The 21,189-nt window shown below is 34.8% G+C and overlaps 1 protein-coding gene across 1 annotated transcript in view; it reads left to right on the plus strand.

The window, feature by feature from the left end:
- The first annotated feature begins 1,169 nt into the window (after positions 1-1,169).
- Positions 1,170-21,189, plus strand: part of LOC149065772 (glutamate receptor ionotropic, NMDA 3A-like) — a 189,475-nt gene continuing 169,455 nt past the window's right edge. Inside the window, exon 1 of the mRNA XM_089253843.1 lies at positions 1,170-2,496. Coding sequence (XP_089109969.1) covers positions 1,984-2,496 — 513 coding nt within the window. The 5' untranslated portion in view covers positions 1,170-1,983. The remainder of the gene's footprint in view (positions 2,497-21,189) is intronic.

Raw genomic sequence — 21,189 nt, forward strand, 5'->3', positions numbered from 1 at the left:
GAACTGGACACACATTATTTCTAGACCTTTCCTCTTCTATCTTACTGAACTTTCCATGTTTAAGATATATTCTAGTCCAACTTGATAGCACTTATAGTATTCCATATTATTCAACACACCATCTGTGAAAAAACCATCTAATCGGAGAGAATCGCTAGCAAAAAATAAGCACAGCACAATCAAATACAACACTTGCGATGTGCATTGTACTTGGTCATATTATTGGGCGCATTTTCAATGATTAATATACACTTTTGGAAACTTGGCCGAGTAAATTTATGGTAGGAAAAATAAATATTCTCCTTTAGCAGCGGTGATGATGGTGACAACAGAGCGACACTGACTCTATAGCATCACGGGAGCATTTTGAAGAAGTTTCTCATTGTTCCACTTGGAAGCCATACCTAAAGGCAGAGAAAACCTTGTACAGTGATACCTCGGCTCGCGAACTTTTCGGTTAACGAACATTTTTTCGTGATTTTTCTGCCTTGGGTAACGAATATGGATTCAACTTACGAACATTTTCGTTGATATGAATGCACGATTTAACATAAAACAGCCGTGAGCTGCACTTTAGTGCCACTCATAATTACAAGCACTGCCACTCGATTAACTCATATGTCCATGCTCGGAATAATTTTTCCAGATGTACCTTCATTTCTCTTTCTGTCATCTCATATTGTCAAAACTTCATTCATAATTCAAATTCAAATAAAAAATAAAATTTTTCTTCATTCATTCTAAATTCAAATAAAAAAACTATTTTAGTTACTGTTAATACTATATAATACAGTTAATACAGGAATCCCCTCTGATATGGTCGCCCTTCTTTTACGGGCAGTTTTCTTTTGTCCCGCGATTGTCCGCAAAAGAGAGGTTTCACTGTATTTAGTTGTATTTTAATGAAGTTGATCGTTCAAAAGGGAACTTTCGTGCAAGGTCCCGCCAGCACATTACGTAGTTGAGAGCAAACGTGTGTAACTAAAACTAAACTTTTATTGTGATGTTGTCCCATCCGCGTGTCTCTCTTTTGACAAGGAGCGCGAACAAGTCTTTCCTGTAGAGGACGCCACGGTACTTGCACCCCCTTTCTCAACATCTTCACCACGTTCGTTGGTGCTGCTTTTAGTTCTCTCTCTCTCTCTCTCTCCCTCGGTGCGATCGTCATTTTAGCGTTTTACACATTGTGGTGGTAGTTCTCTTATCAGTTCGGTGGTGGTGGCCGCTGCCGATCGCAACTGGCACCAGGGTTGATACAGAGTTGTGAGTGCGTGTATGGTGCCTTCCCTCACATCACCCACAACTTTCAATGAAGAAGACACAAAGAAAAGTTCTTCTCTCCCGCTCTCTCTCTTCGAGTGGAAGTTTTTGAGAGAGAGATGTGCTGCGCGCTGCCGTTCGCTCGAACTATCATCATCGGCTAAGACAAGAGCGAGGATAATACTATGATTGAAGAAATCTATCCGTCGGCTGTGATGACCTTAGGAGGTGAAGAAGATTTGTGTCCTGTCCGCGAACTAGTTCCGTGTGAGCGTATTTATTTCACGGAAGGTACAGATATCGAAACTTTCGTCGCCAAGTACTGTCCGGACACGGATGATACTTTGCGCGATTACTTACATTTATATCTCTCGCGCGCCAATTATTCGATGTGAACCATCGTGAGTAATCACCCGTTCAACGTCTATCGAGTGGAGATTCGTATCGTAGAATTTACGCATTAGTTTGTTAATGTCTCCTTTAAGAAATGCCAGCCGGTGAGAGTTTTTTAAAAAAAAAACATTGCAGAGAGCAATACGATTCACAGAAAGTATTCTAGGTATTATAAGGAAATTTAGTTTTGGTTCGAATAACTAAAAGTGTATATGTTATAAACGCACTATATATTGTACAGGAGTATTTGAATAGTATTAAGTGAGAAAGAAATCGTAAGAAAGAGAAATGTTATTATTTGTGTAAGAAGTATTCCGAGGTAATAATCAAATGTTGCAGCACGTGCTCGCGGCGGTTGCGGTGACATTCGTTTTTGGTCGTCTTCTGATGAAGGTACTACCGGCAGTGCGTGTTGATTTATCATCGGTCTTATTTTTGTGTCAAGAACGATGGATTGCCACTTTATGTGCCATCTCGTGTGTCGCGTGCCATTTCTCGATAGTTCACGGAAGCCCCGAAAACGAAGCTCTCAACTTCCATGTGATGGCCGTTTTTCCCGAGGACCAGTCCCATGCATTGTCACGCGCCTTCCGCAAAGCGGTCAGTGACGTGGACAGTGGTCTCGTCGAGAAAGAAGTCACGTTAGCCCCCACTGTATCTGCAGCCGGTAAAAATACCACGCAAATGATGAGTTCCCTCTGTGATGTCATGAAAAAGAGAAAACCCAGTGTTGTCATGTCGTTTGTTGAAAAACCCGCTTCTTTCTATGTTTCTTTAATAGCTGGTTATGCAAGAATACCCGTTATCGGAATGTCTAGAGGATATGTTGATCAAGCAGCAAAGGTACGCATTTCTTCTGTTTTTATTGCTCTTCATATACAGCATATCTCTTTGTATAGTATTTCATAGTATTTCATTTCATTCTTCATAGTATTTTAAAAAATGTATACTTTTACGTATAATATCGGTTACTGTCTCTTTTGCAATATCGAGTCTGCACGTTGAATGTTCTTATTTCCAAAACACATTATTCCAATTCGAAAAAAGTTAGTCCATTGAAACAATTGTAATCACGTCCATATTTAAAACCGTTCTGTCATAATAAAATCGACATTTTTTAACAAAGTTTCAACGAAACTACTTTAAAAATCTAAATTTACTAAATCCAACTGAAAACTATTACAAATTGCAAACAAAAATTTTATATTTGGATTTGTGATATTTACTATTATTTTTGGTTCTGTATTGTGCTATAATTGATATCCATATTTTTTATGGACATCTTTTTTCAGCCACCTCAATGGGCATTTTGCCTGTTTTGGCCTCTGTATTTGTATATAATATGATTTCATTCCTAAAAATAGAAATAAAATCATTTCTTAACACAGTAAAACCCCTCTTAACAGACACCCCTCAGATGCAGTCACCCCTATTTTACGGAAAAACAATAATGTCTTCTTGTATAATGAAAGTATGCATTTCAAACATCAGATTAATGGCCACCCTTCTTTACGGACAATTTTTTTTGTCTGACTGATGTCCGCAAAAGAGAGGTTTTACTGTAATTCATTTCTTAAATGATCTTAGCGAATTTAATTCACTAATTAATCAATTAACACCTCTTTATTAAGCTCATATTCCAATTTATAGATAAACTAAATCAAATTGTGCAGTTTTCTGCACTTACAATTTAGTTGAAATTGTATTTTTACACATTTTTTTTAGAATTTGTAATGATCTCATGTTTTAAAACTAATAATAAGTTATAGCCAGAAAAAATCTCGATTTATGTCTTAATAAGTGACTTGAAAATATATCAGAAAGAAAAATAAATATGACATACGAGTTTGTGTCCCCATTTTATATATATATACACACACACACTTGAGAAATCGCTGCTGTAGAAATATATTTATTTGGCCACTTGAATGGTGTTAGTTGCTAGAAGGAAAAGGGGCTTATATATACTAATGGATTGATACTTCAACTGGAAAGGAGAAAAGAAATCTCATTTCGAAGCAGATTCTTTTGACGTGTAATGAACAATCCGGTCTCAGTGGTTTTCGGCTTCGTAATATTTCGAACAGCGAAACATAAAAATGAGTTGGAATCAAGAGTAATTCGACTTGTGCAAGATGTATTCGATCTTTTATATCCAGTAAAGATTCGGAGCAGAAAAAAGAATCAACGCCATCAACCGGAAAGTTGTAAAACTTGTTTCAAAAGTAACGACAGAAACCCAAAAGAACGGGCTAAAGAAATCCTACGATAAATCATGCCGAGTTTTTGGGAGGAGAAAAAATAAATCGACTATGAATCAAATCGATGAATTCCTAGTTCGTTCGAATTTCCTACCAAGTGATATCTACTTTCGTATAAGAAAATTGTGGATGTGCAGATATATTTTCAAGACTAGAATATTCAAATAACGGAAACCAGAAACGTTGATTAACCTCTGTTAACTTATTCATATGGAATTTCCGCTGAAACTTCGTACGGCGCGAAAAGCGTCGAAGTCTCCTGTGAAGAAGCTGGAAAACTCCGCTTTTACATCTGAGCGGAGGTCACTAATCGCCGGAGAAAGACCACCGGAGCGAAATGTGATGCGCAAGATAACAAGTACATTAAGTATACATCTGTATCAAGAACAGGAATAGAAAGAAAAAAACCCAACGAATCGATGTGTCTAGAAGAATCGAACGGCCGAAAGAACATTGCATACATACTAAACAAACAATGCTAAATAGAAAACACGCAGCGAATATAATATAGCAGCGTTTCCAAATCTTCCCGAACCCAAGGACCAGTAAAATAGCTGAGATGATTCGACGCATCTGCAACTTATAGCATGAGTTGAGTGACCATGTACCCCGTATTTTAGAGGACATTCCTGTATTTTCGTCCGTTCCGACATTATACAATTGTTCGTTTTTTTCAACGAAGCTTATTTGAATTTGTAATTTTTACTTAAAATGGTGAATGAAGTTAACTTTCATAACTATGATAATTGTGACTATATATGAATACTCACCTCACAAACTTATCACGATCAACGTTTGTTTTGTGAATTGCATTTCAAGTTACTGTGAGTTCCAGTAGAGTCTTTCATTTTCCACTCATTCATAATTTTCATCCATGTCAGCAAAAAACTGGTGATTTTGCCAACTTGTGGCAAGTGTTTAAGAAAACTATTGGCAATATCTCGTATTTTGCCGTATTTCAGATCACAGTTTGTCGTATTTTTCTCAATGGAAATGGTCCCCAATCATGATAAATGCTTTTTTATGGAATACATTTTAGTTAACTGCGATTTGCTGCATCCTTCATTTCCCAACACTTCAGAAGTTTTAACAATAATCAGCGAATTTGTCGTAAATTTCATTTTTCGGTTATAATTTACTCCATATATTTAGTATTACAATAAAGAGTATTTTCCTGAATTAGATATGGCTACCCTAGGTGTGAAAGTCTAATTTGTATATTTGAACCCATAAGAATATATATATTATTAAAATCAATATAATTTTTATTGATAGAATATTACTGAAATCAATATAATTTTTATTGATAGAATATTACTGAAATCAATAAAATTTATTGATAGAATATTACTGAAATCAATAAAATTTATTGATAGAATATTACTGAAATCAATAAAATTTATTGATAGAATATTGCTAAAATCAATAAGAACATTTTTCATTTAGTTGGAATTAAAATTATCAAGTCTGCCTACAAACCACCCGTGCTCTATCATCGTGGACTATAGGTTGAGAAATGTTGTAATATAAAGTGAGAGAAAAAAGGTGCTGGAACCGGGGTATCGCATAAATACGTAGAAATGCGCAATATCGGATCATTTATTAAAAGCAAATAATAATAATTCCATCCACGATATACACCAAAAGGCCTTTAATTAATACAAAGAATAAACTCCAGAAGTGTCAGATCAATATCTAGACCCGGATAAATCAGCGTTGAACGAACCTTGTGAAATTACGACAACGATTCATTATGTATGATCGATTATGGTACTAACTAATCGGGTTAAAATGTTAACATAGCTTGTATCCAGATCCACAACACACATCGAGCTAATCATATATATAAAAATAAAATAAAATAAAACATCCACAAAAATGTTTAGTTTTTCAAGTTAAAGTCCTAATGAGAGAAACATTCTAATATTATAGCGAGAGCAGAAAAAATATCTACCACGCGTGTGTATCTGTATATCTCATTAATAATGACTGATATAAACTACTCTGTTGAATAATGAATAAAGTTAAAAATTACAGAGATAATGAAAGAGACCAAATGAACATCACTAATGGCGTAAAGTTCATCGAGTAAAGTTTTTGAGAGTTACGTAATTAATAATTCAACTAACTACATCAAAGAAATTTCTGCCGAAATAAATTTATTCGATTTCATTTATTTCTTTTTAAATATTATAATATAATGATATTGGTACAGTTAACAACTTAAAAGGTAAGTGTATATTTACAGGGTGATTCTGAATTCATGGGACAAATAGAGCGGGGCGGGGTGGGGGAGGGACAACTGTCTCGGGTGGAAAAATGTATGGGGTGGCAGTTTTAAGTGGGAACAAAGAACACCATTATAAAATTATTGATTTTTAAAGTTGTGGGGGGCAGCAAAATCATGTTTGCCCCGGGTGGCAAAAACCCTAGTTACGGCCCTGTATAAGACTCCTAAACAAGCAGTTTCGGTCATAGAATGTGCAGTCAATTCGCAATAGCAAAGGCGGTAGTGCAAGGGTACTCAACCATTTGGTGAGTGTGAGCCACTTCATCGGGTTGAAAACGTGTCGCGGGCCACCTACCTGATCTGGAATTGTGCCGTAGGTCACTTGAGCGATGTGAAATTTTGCCGTTGTTCAATTGAGTGATCTAGAAATATGTCACAGGTCATTTGAGTGATTCGGAAATTTGCCGCAGTTTAATTGAGTGATCTGGAAATGTGCCACGAACAAATTGAGTTATCTGGAAATGTGCCACGAACAAATTGAGTGATTTGGAAACGTACTGCGAGAACTTAAGTGATCTGGAACAACATCCGAGGTCACTTGAGTCATCTGTAATTGTGTTACGGGTCATCTTAGTAATCTGGGAATGCGTCGTGGGATAGTTAAGTGACATGGAAATATGCCGGAGGCCGCTCCAGTCATCTGAGAATGTGTCGTTTAGTTCATTTTTACGAAAATAGGTTTGAGGTCGCGGGCCACATCCGATGATTCCGAAGACACATTTGGCCTGCGGGCCATGGGTTAAGTATGTGTGCGGTAGAGAGTGTTTTTGAGAGTGCACAACAGCACTTCACCAAAAGCAAATATATATCATATTCTTCTGACGGATTTGCTACTATAAATGCAATCAACCATTCGAGAATGCAGGGTTAAATAATGTCGTGGGCCTTCTTACGGTGCAACCTGGGAAATGCAAATTCTACCACAACTCATTATACCACTTGATCATTGTTTGGAGTTGCATAACCTCGATGGTCCTTGTATCAATGAGAAGCAAACTCCAATCTAATCAGACATATAATGTGTGCATTGATGATAGCACACATCGCAGCAAATTCGTCAGAAAAATATGATATTCGTTTTTGGTGAAAAATGTTGTGCACACACTCTCTACCGTCTTTGCTAGTGCGATTCGACTGCACATTCTGTGATCAGAAATGTTTGTTTAGGTGTCTTATATCTCCTCTCAAAGTTTGTCCTATGAATTTAGAATCACCCTGTACCCTGCTCTTTGAATAAAATGCTTGAAATTTGAGGAATTTTTCGGACGTATTAAGTAAAAACGCAGAAACACAAAAGCTTTCAGAAAAAATAAGATTATAAAAAAATATTGTTGTTTAAACTGGGAAAAGAGGAGTAAAGAAATGAAATATCCTTCGAACTTAAACTGCTTTTTGGTTTTGTTTGATGTGCGCGTATAAATACACACATATATATACATATGTATAAAACAAAATGGCACTGAATATGGAATATTATTTACTATGGCTAAAAGTTCCTGGTAAGATAAGAATATTTTCCACATGAGCACACGCAGCTTTTATTCAGAGGTAAAAGTATAGAAAGATGTTTCGTCTGTGTGTGTAATGGAAAATTTCTTTCCACTGATGATGTCTATCATAGTAGAAGACGAAACGATTGTTATATTTTGATCCATGACACATCATAGCTCAAAAGTATAATTGTTGAATTGGGACTAATATTTTCTATAGTTTTACGGCGCAGCTATAAACTTTTCTCCATGAAATTTTCGAATAAAATTAACACAATAGAAAATCACAAATAAAGTTGTTCATGCAAAATTCAAGCATCTTCAATACAAAATAAATGTTTTGTGTCAACGAAAACAGCTTTTTCTAATGAATTATAGCATGAGTTGCTATAATTTTACAAGCAACCAAAAAATTTAATCCATGTTTTAGGAATACTGAACCTCTTAACAACAGTAACCTCCCAATAATAGCCACATTTGCTCGGTCCCGTTAGTGGTCGTTGTCTGAAGGTTTGACTGTAAATGGATTAAAATTAAATCAAAATAAATAAAGCTATTCGCACACACACACACACACACACACACACACACACACAGTTCATCAAATAAAACAATAAATTTGAAATATATCCATAAACATTTAATTTATGAATTTTTTTAAACTTTTTTTAAATTTAAATTTTATTTTAAATAAGATTGAGTCTAAGAAATTCCAATATTTTGCTTGATTTGATAATATGAGAAAGTTTTCTTTACTTTGAAGTTAATTGTATCCAATCATATTGATGTCATGCCATTTTTTCATGCACGCAAGATGTTTATGTAACATTGAAAAGTATAATTATTTTAATGTTTTATAAGTTTGATAAAAAATAAGTACTGAAGATATGTGAAACACATGGTATAGTATAGCATAACATATACAATCGAGCAAATTTGAAATAAATCAGTTGTTAAATAATATTTTAAATCATATTTATAGTAGAGCATCGTTTTTGAGGCTTTTTGACCACATTAAATGGTATGAGACCTCTTAAATAGGTTCGACTATTTAATGTGAAATAATTGACGATAAAAAAATAAGGCAATGTATGGTCATGAGAAAGTTAAGGTCATGAGATGCTACAAATATTCTCTATATATTACTATACATATTCTTGAAATATCTGTATATGCATTTTATAACTCGTGTCGAAAACTGAGCTTTATTCCCATACATAAAGAATGACGGTGACAAGATGCCATTTACCTAAGGCGTTTTATTCCAAAATGTCAATCATATCCTTCCTATGAAAATATCATTTTCGTAAGAAATGCATCAAAATAATCTATGATATACGGTGTACGGATATATAATATATGTGCTGGAGACTGGAAATGACTGGCTGTGGCACCCAATTTCATTAATGTATATTTTCTATCGCGTGGGGCAGTAGCATAGGAGAAAAAATGGTTGGCTCGTCTTGTTTGAAGAATAAACTAAAGGTAATTGGTTGACTTTGGTGTGGATAGAAGATTGAACCAATTTTCTTAGAAGATGAGAAAGAGCAGGGTCACTCGCTTTGGGCTTTTGTCTCATCGGGGACTTAATATCTTGATCGAATACGCTTCTCTTTTTTTTGTTTTGATCGAAGGAAAGACCTAGAATAACATTCACAAGAAATAATGATTAGAATTGAAATCCAACAATAATCATGCCATGTTATTCTTCTTGCCAAAAGTCAACTTGAGAGGAAGTATCATTCGGTTTTTTATTATGTTGTGACGTAAATCACCGAAATTCGGCATTTGAAGAACCAAACGAGCTATTATGGGGAGCTCGTAAATTTGGTGTAACGCCATAAACTGCGGCTTATACAAGGTGGCCCGCAAAGAGCGCATAAACTTTCCAGAGTGAGACTTTTTCTTCAGATAACATATAAAGTGAGGAGTTAATTTCCAAAAAGGAACATTTCCACCTTTTTTTCTCGAAATGCACTTTTCAACAGTTTCCGAATTTTTGGGATGAGCTCTGTCGGATTTTGCAACAGGGTTTATTCAAACGGGAATGTTTTTGGTGGAAATTACAATGGGAAGTGGGTCGTTTCTACAAAAAGGAAACATATCTACCTTGTTCATTCAGTTCGATAATTTTCATTCAAAAGGGAACTTAACAAAGCGGTTGTTCTATTGGTGTTAAGGGATTTATTTTTAAAAGGCCACATATTTTTCAGAAGCACTTTCAAAGTCTCATTCTACAGTAGAACCTCTCGATAACGGACACCCATAGAACCGAAAATTTTGTCTGCCAACGAGGAGTGTCCGTTAATGTATAGTGAAATACACCGAGTCTCGTCAACGTTATTAAAAACAAAGTGTCCGTTGGTGGAGGTGTCCGCTAACGGGAGTGTCCGTTGTGGGAGGTTCCACTGTAGAATGATTGAGTTTTTTATGATATTCACGAGGGAAAAGTAAGGGCATTTTACTTGACTAGGCAAAACCTTCTGGAATCAACGGGGGGCGTAGAAATTTCCATTTTTTTTCAGACTTAACCAACTCCAATTTTGATTAAAAGGTAACATTTCTATGAATTTTCTTTTACAACGAAACATTTTAAAAATTTTAATGCAGATAACTCCTTTGAATGTTGATCAAGAAACATAATATTTAAATATTCATATATCACTCCCTTATGCTAACGGTTGAAATGTTTTCTACTTTTGTAAAGCCGTCCATTACGGAGAAAAGGGTTTTTACTTCTACCGTAAATTCAGCAAAAGTTAAAAAATGTTCCCTTTTGAAAATAAATTCCTCAAATGTGGACAAAGAACCATGCCATTGCGATATACGCCAAAAGTTCTCGAAGAAAATGTATGGCGCCACATCCGGACTAGACGTGGAATCCGGTGGAGTAGCCACCATAATCACCGAATGTGGTTCGCTTGGTTTCTTTTTATAGGGCCGTCTTGGCAAATTAGTGTCACGAACTTCACTTTACTACAAAAGTAGACCTTGATGCTTATCTTCACAGCTTGGTGTTCACTTTTATAGACACTACACTATTGAATCGTGTTCTTCAGAGATTCTATTGTGGGCACTAGCATGCCTCAATATCAATGGTGGATATTTCGATCATTCTCATGAGGTGATACTGTTATACCACGGGAAAGTATTTTTCAATTTTTTTTCTTTGTCAGTTTTCATGAAAATCGTTTTTAATATCTGTATACTATATGAAAAATTGCATGAAATTCAAATCATATTTCTATTTTACTATGACCATGAGATATAGATTTTTAAAGATGACAAAAATGATCTAAGATATAACATAAATCTTATACCTTGAAGCATGTGATGTTGTACGTTGAAACAGGGTAAAATCGAAAAAAAAAAATAATATCGGTATTACTCGAAAAAATACTCATAATGAGTAATTTTAATATAAATCATATATTGAAGTGAAAAATATAAATAATGACACAAACGGGTGATTATTGATATATATGTACACAAAAAAGTAACAATAATGGAGGTAGAAATGTGTTTATATAAATTAAATGCATGCTTATTCTTCATTGCATTTGTAGAAACGAAAATGGAATGTTTAATTTTGTCAGTTCCTTTGGTGTTAGGTATTTTAATACTTGCAATAAAGATACAACATCAGCATTCTCAGCATTTGCTATATCTGGCAATGATGGGGAATATTTTTTCACCTCTCATCTTCTAAATAAATCAATTTCAAATTCATTTAGTAAAAGTTTTTGTTGGATGCAGCCTAAATTGTTAGCTACATCTTTTTTCAACAAATTTTGACCAGGAGATAACCAAATGTAGATGGAAGAGAAGAAATTGGCGTAGCTGAAGTTTTAGTAGGAGGGAGAGAAGTATAAACTAAAATTTAAAATATAAAATAGATTGAAAAATGAAAAAAAAAGGCACAAAAAGAAGAATTAAAAATGAGTAGCGTTAAAATCTCAACGTACAACTACGACAGTTTCAAGTTTTATATTGTTCTAAGGAACACAATCTTTTTTGTTTCAAGGTACACGGTGTTTCACCATTTGTAAAAAATAACAACAACTTTATTCACAGCGATTGGATGATTTATGATTGAGCACTTGGTATGATTAAAGGTGACAGCGTAGATTAAAAACATTAAGACAGCAAGAACAACAAAAAACACAATTTCATAACTGAAATGTACCTACTTGCAAAATCTCTATCAATTTCACGGTGAAAGAGCTCAAAAGGTTATCTATTTCTAATCCCTTTCAATCCAAAAACATAAGCTATAATGCAATATTATTAAAAATATTTCTATTTCAAGTTATATAATAGTATACGTTTATATACAGGGTGGTGAGGAAAGTCTCTAGGCCACATTTTACTGGTGAACCATTGATACCTAGAGGCATACTTCCAATTAAAAAAAGTATCCAAATAACATGTAGACCTTAGAAGTTTTTAATGATTCGAATAAAGCTATTTCCGAACACCATATTATGTAATGCAATAATATCCTTTTGCGTTTCCCTCAAAAAGTGTGGGTCGTAGAAGTATGGTTCTCCAGACAATTTTGATTCGCCAAACCTTACATTCCATGTGGAAATTTTGAATACATTACTTGATACCAATCCACAAACGAGCAATCAGGAGTTAGCCAGAGAGGCGAGAATCGTAAGCCAGCATAGACACGCATCTCCAACAACTAGGTGAGATGAATGATAAGGTATTTGGCACCCCGAATAATCAGTATGATAGTATCAATAGCCTGTCATTAATGATCTGTAACAAAATCCGAGAACTGTGCTGGGCAGTTCTGCTGAATCCACCATATTCTCTAGACATTAGGCTCTACTAATAACAACCTTTTGAGGTTCATGCAATGTTTCTTGGATGGTAAGCTCTTCAGGAATCAAGATAATGCCAAACGAGCATTCATTGACTTCCAATTCTTAATTTTTTTTCAACTCCGGTATGTGCCACAAATCTCATTTCCTCTTATGTCTGTTTTTAACGTCACGAATGCGTTCGATTTATTTTACCTGCTACGTATTGTAGATAATTAATAGCTTTAGTTTAATTAGCTATCTAGTTACCTGTTAATTTTCTTTCCATTCCCAACGAATATCTCAAGATTATTATAATCTACCGTTACGATTCCAGTTGTCCCAAGATGGGTTATTGAAATTTTATCTGCCGATATACAGGGTGTCCTGTAAGTCCTAATTCGACCTTTATCTCTTCAACCGTGCGTCATAGAAGTATGGTCTTAATTTAAAAAATGCTCAAAATGCGTTCAGAAATCACTCCGTGCCAGTTAAAAGAGTGAAAATGCAGTGTGTCATGAAATATAAAAAATCTAAATTTTTATACGATCTCCCTGTGCACTAACTTCCAATTAAAATGTTGTTGCCCTGTTTTTTCTCAGGCTAAGGAAAAAAGTTCCACGTTTCTAAGTGGAGTATTCGGTGAGATATTTGAATTAAAAAATTTGGGGAAGTTTGGAAAAAATAGCATAAACGATGGAAAAAGAGCGTTGTCCGTTAGTTTATGCTAGTCTTCCCACCTTTTTTGCATTTTTTGAATTCAAATATCTCGGCGAATATTAACAACTTACAACTTTTTTTCTTGGCCTCAAGATAGTCAAGGCAACAACTTGCTGATTGCAAGTTAGAGGACAAGGAAGGGGGGGGGGGTCGTATAAAATTTAGATTTTTTTTATTTTATGGCACACTGTATTTTCACACTTGAAGTTGGATCACAATGTTTCCTGAATACATTTTGAGCATTTTTTTAATTGAAACCATACCTCTACAACGAACGGATGATGTGTTAAAGGCTGAATTAGGACTGAATTAAAACACCCTGTATTATATATTTATAATACAGGGTGTATTATAAACATATATATATATATTATTTAAAAGAAATTCAACAGGTACAGGGTGTGTTATCAATTCGTAAATAGTTTAAAAATTCATGAAAATTGAATGGATTCAATTATTATGAATTTTTATTTTACTTCACTATAGTCTAACGTTAAAATCCTCTCTATATAACGATATCCTTTACTACGATAAATCCCTCTATAACGATATTTTTGAGGAGATTTAGAAACTGCTACAACGATATTTTTTACATTTCGGTCAAAATCACCTTCAATATACTGTACTTTTAAATTCCTCACCAGTTTTTGTTCTTTCGAGGTGTCTACTTTCTGTGTAGTACATTCACGTATTGTACGATAAACTGTTTTACAGGATGAAACAACTAACAATTTTATTCATCAACTAATCAATTAACATTTTTGCTGTGAATAAACATTCATAAAATACATTTTATAGTTGTACTAACAATGCCAATTCAGAAGAGGTGCCAGAAACGGCATAAATTTGGCGGCGCCTGATGATAACGATACCTCTCGATATAACGATAGCCTTTCTTCAATGATATTTTTTCTTTGTTCATAGAGTATCGTTATATCGTGGTTTCGCTGTATTACTTTATTTCCAACTTAACTATTTATAAGCCGCAATTAGAAATCACTAAATATCCCCCCCCCCCAATTCACAATGCTATATCTTTTTCAATGAAGTAGGCTTTCTTCCGATTTTCAGCTTTCTTCCGATGCGAGCCGATCTCCCCGTTAAAATGTCTCGCCACAGAGAGCAACAGTCCTACAAGCAGTACAAATATTCAGTCACTGTACATCACTCACTTCACTTCTGAGATATAGATGGCAGCACTGAAAAATCATACACAACACTAGATACGCACTCAGACTATTAGGTACACACACTTACACTTCCGGCACAACTCACTAGGTAGGAAATTGCCTATGGCGATAGACCTGAGTTGTGCTCGGTTTCAAAAAAAAAAAAAAAAAAAAAAAAAGCTTTCTTCCGAAATCAACTTTACAAAATATCTGGGTTCACCAATGCTAAAATAAGGTCTTTAGCGAGGCGAGATATATCGTCATTGCCGCTTAAAGGGTTAATACATATGATTTTCGCTCACGGCTCAAAGCCGAGCTAATAACATACAAAATATATTGTCAAAATTAATCTTATACATAAAAAACAACGCATTATCTTTTTGGCAGAAACCCTTCAAAATAAAAATTATTTCATAGATTTAAGGTAATTAAAGCTTCCGTCTTTTTTTCTTTTGAATGAAAATTTATTATTTATTAAAAAAAAAGAATGTTTTTGCTTAACAAATGATAATTTAATTTCACATTAATTGCAAAAGCTATAATCACTCCGTAACTTCTTCTATTAGTTTTTCTTCTTTTTTGTTTTGGAGAATATTGATTTGTTATTTTTTTAAATTAAGATTCTAATTCTAATACTTTAATTATAATAAACCTAAAAATAGAGGAAGGGATAATTGTTTCTCACTTACAATACACAGAAATTTTAATTGCCGTGAAATATTTGCCGGCACTATCTCTTTGACACAAAGCTTGAAATTAATTATTCAAAAACTTTTTAAAATCATTATTATACTTTTACATTGGGTCTAGTGTTAATTAATTATCACACAGCTGAATATTTAATAGTTATTAGATTGAGAAATTTAAAAATTTGATCTTAACTCTTTTTTTTTCTTATGACTGGATGCGTCTTTCCGGTGAAATTAGCTATAATTTAAGAAATTTTAAATCCAACATTTCAATAAAATATACAGGTTAATTAAGAAAAGTTCACGAAAAATATGTGTCTCATTGTACATGTTGAATTCCTTTTATGTCATGTCATTCCATTTGTTATGGCAATTTGTGTCAAACGCTTCAAGAGTTTACACGAAATTGGGATTGGGAGAAACTTGCTGAATTGGATAGAAAGAATCGTGGTTGAGAGATAGGTCACAGCGGGTTATCATGAACGGGGAATTCTCTGATCTTTATCGATAAACTCGATCAGGGTATCGATGGGATTGTTAGCAAATTTGCGGATGACATGAACCTAAAGGGGATATAGAGAGATAGATGGCTTTTTTCAGCCCAAGATATCAAGGAAACATTCATTTTCTGGATGTTATGCTGAGGTGAACTCGGAAAGAAAAGTAATCTTGGTGTAGATGGTAGCATGCTTGCCCGGTACATGCAAGAGGGCCTAGGTTCGAGTACCAGCGGAGGCAAGATGACTTTTCTTTCCGAGTTCACCTCAGTATAATATCCAGAAAGTAAATGTTTCCTCTAATGGGGATAGTTGGGAATCAAAGCTATAGGGAGTTGCTCCAGACCCACTAGAACAGAACTGGAACATGGGCAAATGAATGGAACATGAAGTTTAGCGTTGAAAAGTGCATGGTCGCTCATTTTGGTTCGAACAACCCACATTTCTCTTACGAGTTGAATGGTTGCACTATGGTAATTCTCATTGACGAGTGGCTTAGGTTTTCTGAACATTGTTCAGCGGTGGTTCTCACCTAGGTCGCTCTTTTGGTCATTCATATGCTTGCTCACGCTTCAAGTCACTCTTTTGCTCATTTACGTGCTTGCAAACTTTCTAGGTCATACATGCTCAACCCATGGCTCACATGCGGCCCTCGGATTCATCTAATGCGGGGTCCTGGATCTGAAATTTAATTTTATAAAAATAAACTAACGTAACATTTAGCAGATCACATCTGCGGCACTGTTTCAGAGCATTTGAGCGATCCTCAGTGCAGTTCCATATCACTTGTTACCCGCGGCACCACAGTTCCAGATCACTCAAGAAATCCGCGACGCCTTTCTAGATTGCTTAAGTGACCCGCTACACGTTTTTAAACCATTGAAGTAGCCCGTACTCTCCTTAAGGTTGAGCACCCTTGTTCTAGGCCCCTTTTCTGGCCATTCACTGATCTAGTCCCTAGGGAAGATATATTGAGGGTTATACAAATTTTCCGCCCTTCTTCCATTCTACCAATTTTCTTGGCCACTAATTCCCCAAATTTGCCACCTCTCTGAACTTGCCACCCTGAGCTATAGCCCGCTGAGACCCCCGTAAATACGCCACTGCGTCTGGTAACCCTACTTTATTAATTCTCTTCTATGTCCGAAAAGTTAGTAAATATTCAGCCGGCGATTCGTATCCGAGGTAAAACTCCCCTATAGCGCCTTATCTATCAATGTCAACATCACAACGAAAACCTGTACGTACCAGTAACAGGGAAATTCAGAAATGAGCTATTACTCGTACACGATGCATTTTATAAGACTGATTTGCATATTTCCAGTGATTTTCTTTCGCGCAGCACCCGCCATCGACAAAAACTTGAATTAGTTTTTCTGTACCAAAAAACTCCTTTCCTGTGAGAATAACCTTTTCGCAAACCGTATTCACAAATACAAAATACCTCGATACAAAATAATATCCTCGATATAACGATACTCTGCGGATCAAGAAAACATCGTTGTAGAGAGGTTACCGTTATATCAAGAGGTAGCATTATCATTAGGTGCCACGAAATTTGTGTCATTAGTATCGCCATAGAATTAATTTATTAGTGTTTATTCACAGCAAAAAATTGTGATTGATTCGTGATGACTGAAATTCAGTTATTTGTTTCATCCTGTAAAGTAGTTTACTGCACAAAAGATATTTTACCACACAAAAAATTGTTCTATGGCAACTTCATTAACACTTTTAAAGGGTAGATGATACAAAATAGCGATGCTATATGTCACTCTGAAAAGAAAAAAAAAACTGCTGAGGAATTTGTAAATGTATTGAAGATGATTTTGAGCGAAATATAAAAAATATCGTTGTAGGAGATTCGAAATCTCCTCAAAAAATATCATTATAAAGGGATTTATCGTAGAAAACATCGTAGATTTATTGTAGAGGGATTAATCGTACTAAAGGATATATCACTGCATCGAGAGGATTTTAACATTAGACTATAGGCAATTCCATTTGAAAAAAATGTCGTTGTAGCGGGATTTATTATTGTATCGAGAATCGTTGTAGCGAGGTTTCACTGTATACCAATCCCTTCAATTTTTATGAATTTTTAAACTATTTACGAATTTATGGAATACTCTTTGTTTCATTCGTTGTACGTGTTGAATTTTTTTTTAATATTTAAAAGTATATACAGGGTGTTTTGTAAGTCCTAATTCAGAGTTTATCACATCAACCGTTCGTTGTAGAGGTATAGTTTCAATTCAAAAAAAATGTTCAAAATGAGTTCAGGAAACATTCTGTTCCATTTTCAAGAGGGTGTTACAGTGTGCCATAAAATAAAAAAATCTAAATTTTATACGGTCCTCTTGTCCTCTAACTTCCAATTAGAAAGCTGTTGCCATCTTTCTTGAGGCCAAAAAAAAGTTACACTTTTGCAAGTGTAATATTAGTTGAGATATTTGAATTCAAAAATTTGAGAACAGTTTGGAAAGAACAGCATAAACTAACGGACAACGCTCCTTTCCTCCATTTATGCTATTCTTTCCCAACTTCTCTCAAATTTTTCGATTCACATATCTCATCGAATACTGCACGTACAAAAGTTTAACTTTTTTCTTGGCCTCAAGATAAAATTACAGGGCAGCAACTTTCTAATTGGAAGTTAGAGCACAAGGAGACCGTATAAAATTTAGACTTTTTTATTTTATGGCATACTGTATTTTCACTCTTGAAAATGGAACAGAATGTTTCCTCAACACATTTTGAACATTTTTTGAATTAGAATCATACCTCTATTATGAACGATTGAAGAGATAAAGGCCGCATTCGAAATTTACAGGGCACCCTGTATATCGGCAGATAAAATTTCAATAAGCAATCTTGGGATAACTAGAATCGTAACGATAGATTATAAGAATCTTGAGATATTCGTTGGGAATGGAAAGAAAATTGGCAGGTAACTAGATAGCTAATTAACTAAAGCTATTAATTATCTACAATGTGTATCAGGTAAAATAAATCGAACGCATTCGTGACGTTTTACGTTGGTAGAAATGTCTCGACTGGTTGCCTCCGGGTAAAATACCTTTCTATGTACGGTACAAGGAGCGATCTGTCCAATTTATTTTTACCTGACATTACAGATAATTAATAGTTTACTAGACTGTTTCTATTATCCAGTGACGATTTCTGAAGTTAACTTCTGAACTTCATTTCCGTTGTCCAGTTCATTATAGCGACGAAAAGAATCATTATTGCGTTTCACATTAGTGTGTTCTCCCTATATATATAACACACGACTTGATCATTTCTTAACTACCATCTCCCTCTTGATACTTCCTAAAATATTCAAATTTCTGAGCTTCTCATTTATTTTGTCTCTTGTAATTAATGGAAATACCAAAGGATCAGCGATAATGGATCAACAGCTTGACTGAGATATGATTCGGTTGAGGTTTTTGAATCTACTGAGCAATAAATCACTTCAGAATGAAAATTGAAGCGTCGGTTTTAATGTTAAAATTTGATATACTGGCGAATCATATGCATATATTCATTAATTATATAAGTGAATGAAGAATATAAAAGTATATGACAGAGTGATATTTGATTTAATCAGAATGTGAATTTGAACTTGCGTGAGCGTATATTTTACTATCTCACGTTAACTTGATGCGGGAATAATTATATTCCGTCGTTTTGTGTGAAATTATCTTGAGTAATTGCGGTAGTAAATTAACTTTAGAGCTCAAATTACTGTCCCAATTATGCCCTTGGAGATAAGCGACTTTCATTAATGACGAAAGCTGAGTTATGATATAATTTCTAAATCTCGACACTCTATTCACAATAGGATTCTTTGCGGTCAAAATCAACAAAAATACACAATTTTTCCCAATTAATTTTCATAATAATTCCCAAATAATTCCCAATATATATATATATATATATATATATATATATATATATATATATATATATTAGCACCTAATCATGGCAAACTACATTTGTACACTGAAACTTATACAATGAAACCTGCTATGTTGACTGCCTTTGTAAGTTATCCACCTATTGATAAATATGGCACAAAGGAATCACAAAGGGGCTTCTTTCCCAAGCATCGAATGTGGAACATTGTGTATGGTATATTTACTGATAACGTAGTATTGTATATTTTCTCTTTATACAGGGTATTAAGGAAAGTTTTTTGGCCGTATTTTACTGGCGAACTATTGATTCTAGCTGCATACTTCTAGTTAGAAAAAAGTATCCAAATAACATCTAGAGCTCAGGTACGTCATTCATATTGGAAGGGGTTGCTTAGTTATGAAAATAAAAAAATTAACCTTATATACGGACACCCTGTCCTAAAAGACTCAATTATAAAGGTGTTGCCCTGTCTCTCTTGAGGCTAGCAAAAAAGTTTCACATTTCTAAGTGGAATATTCATTGATATATTTGAATTAAAAAAATCTGGGGGAAGTTCGGGAAAAACAGCATAACTAACGAACAAGGTCATATTACGCTGCTCTTTTCCAACTTTTCTCCGATTTTCGAATTAAATATCTCAATGAATATTGAACAAGGAAACGTGGATTTCTTTGGCCTCAGGAGAGACAGGGCAACAACATTCTAATTGGGTTTTTGAGCAAGGATTTCCGTATAAAGAAATTAATTTTTATGTTTCAACTCCTTGCAACATGAATGACGTATCTGAGGTCTACGCGTTATTTGGATGCTTTTTCTAATTGGAAGTATGCTTCTCTAGTATTAACGGTTCGCCAGTAAAATGCGGCAAAGGAACTTTCCTTACTACCCTGTACATAAATTATTAAGCTGCTTAATCTATAATTTTTTTCGGATTTCTTCTGCGGTGTTACAAACAGGTCAGAGCAGGTGTATGAGGTTCCCTGGACGCGTAATTACAATCCTTACATTTTTAGTAACACAAGAGGTATTGGCACACCAGTGATTGATTATAACGAGCAAGAAAGATAGCAAAACGGTCACGAGAGAGGGAGATTTTATCGAAACTTAATTTCGAAGTTCATTAACAAAAAATGAAAGCTTACGGCCGTATTCACCGACAGACTTAAACCCGCGATTGCAACCAAACTCTGTCGGTGAATACGACCATCAGTGAATCAATAAATGATAGCAGGGCCCAGCTTCATGGGGCGCTAAATTCGCGAGCCGTTATTATTGTCATCTTGATGCACCTGAACCACATTTGATTAAATCATTACTACTCTTCAGTGAACTCATTCACAGTACTTTCTGTAATGTAATGTCGAAATGGTTGTTAGAAAATAAGGCGCATATCGTATTTATATTACATCTTTAAATATTTTCACTCTTAAAATAGCGATAATTTTGGCTAAAGCCTTACACAATACCTTGTATAAGCATGTGTGGATTTATGGAATTTTCCCACTCTTTCTTCCATTCTAGTTTGATTTTCGTGACTATCTGCTTGGTCTCTACACCCCTATGAAAGCGTGTGTCTCTAAGTCACTCTTTTAGTCACGCTCATGGGGGGGGGGGTTGCATACTCTTTTATCATTCCTATGCTCACACACTCTCCAGGTTACTCTATCGGTCATTCATATGCTTGT

This window comes from Pholcus phalangioides, unplaced genomic scaffold (genome assembly GCF_987345545.1).
Source record: "Pholcus phalangioides strain wild (caught in Gottingen) unplaced genomic scaffold, Ppha-v1.0 ptg000039l_1, whole genome shotgun sequence".
NCBI lineage: Eukaryota > Metazoa > Arthropoda > Arachnida > Araneae > Pholcidae > Pholcus > Pholcus phalangioides.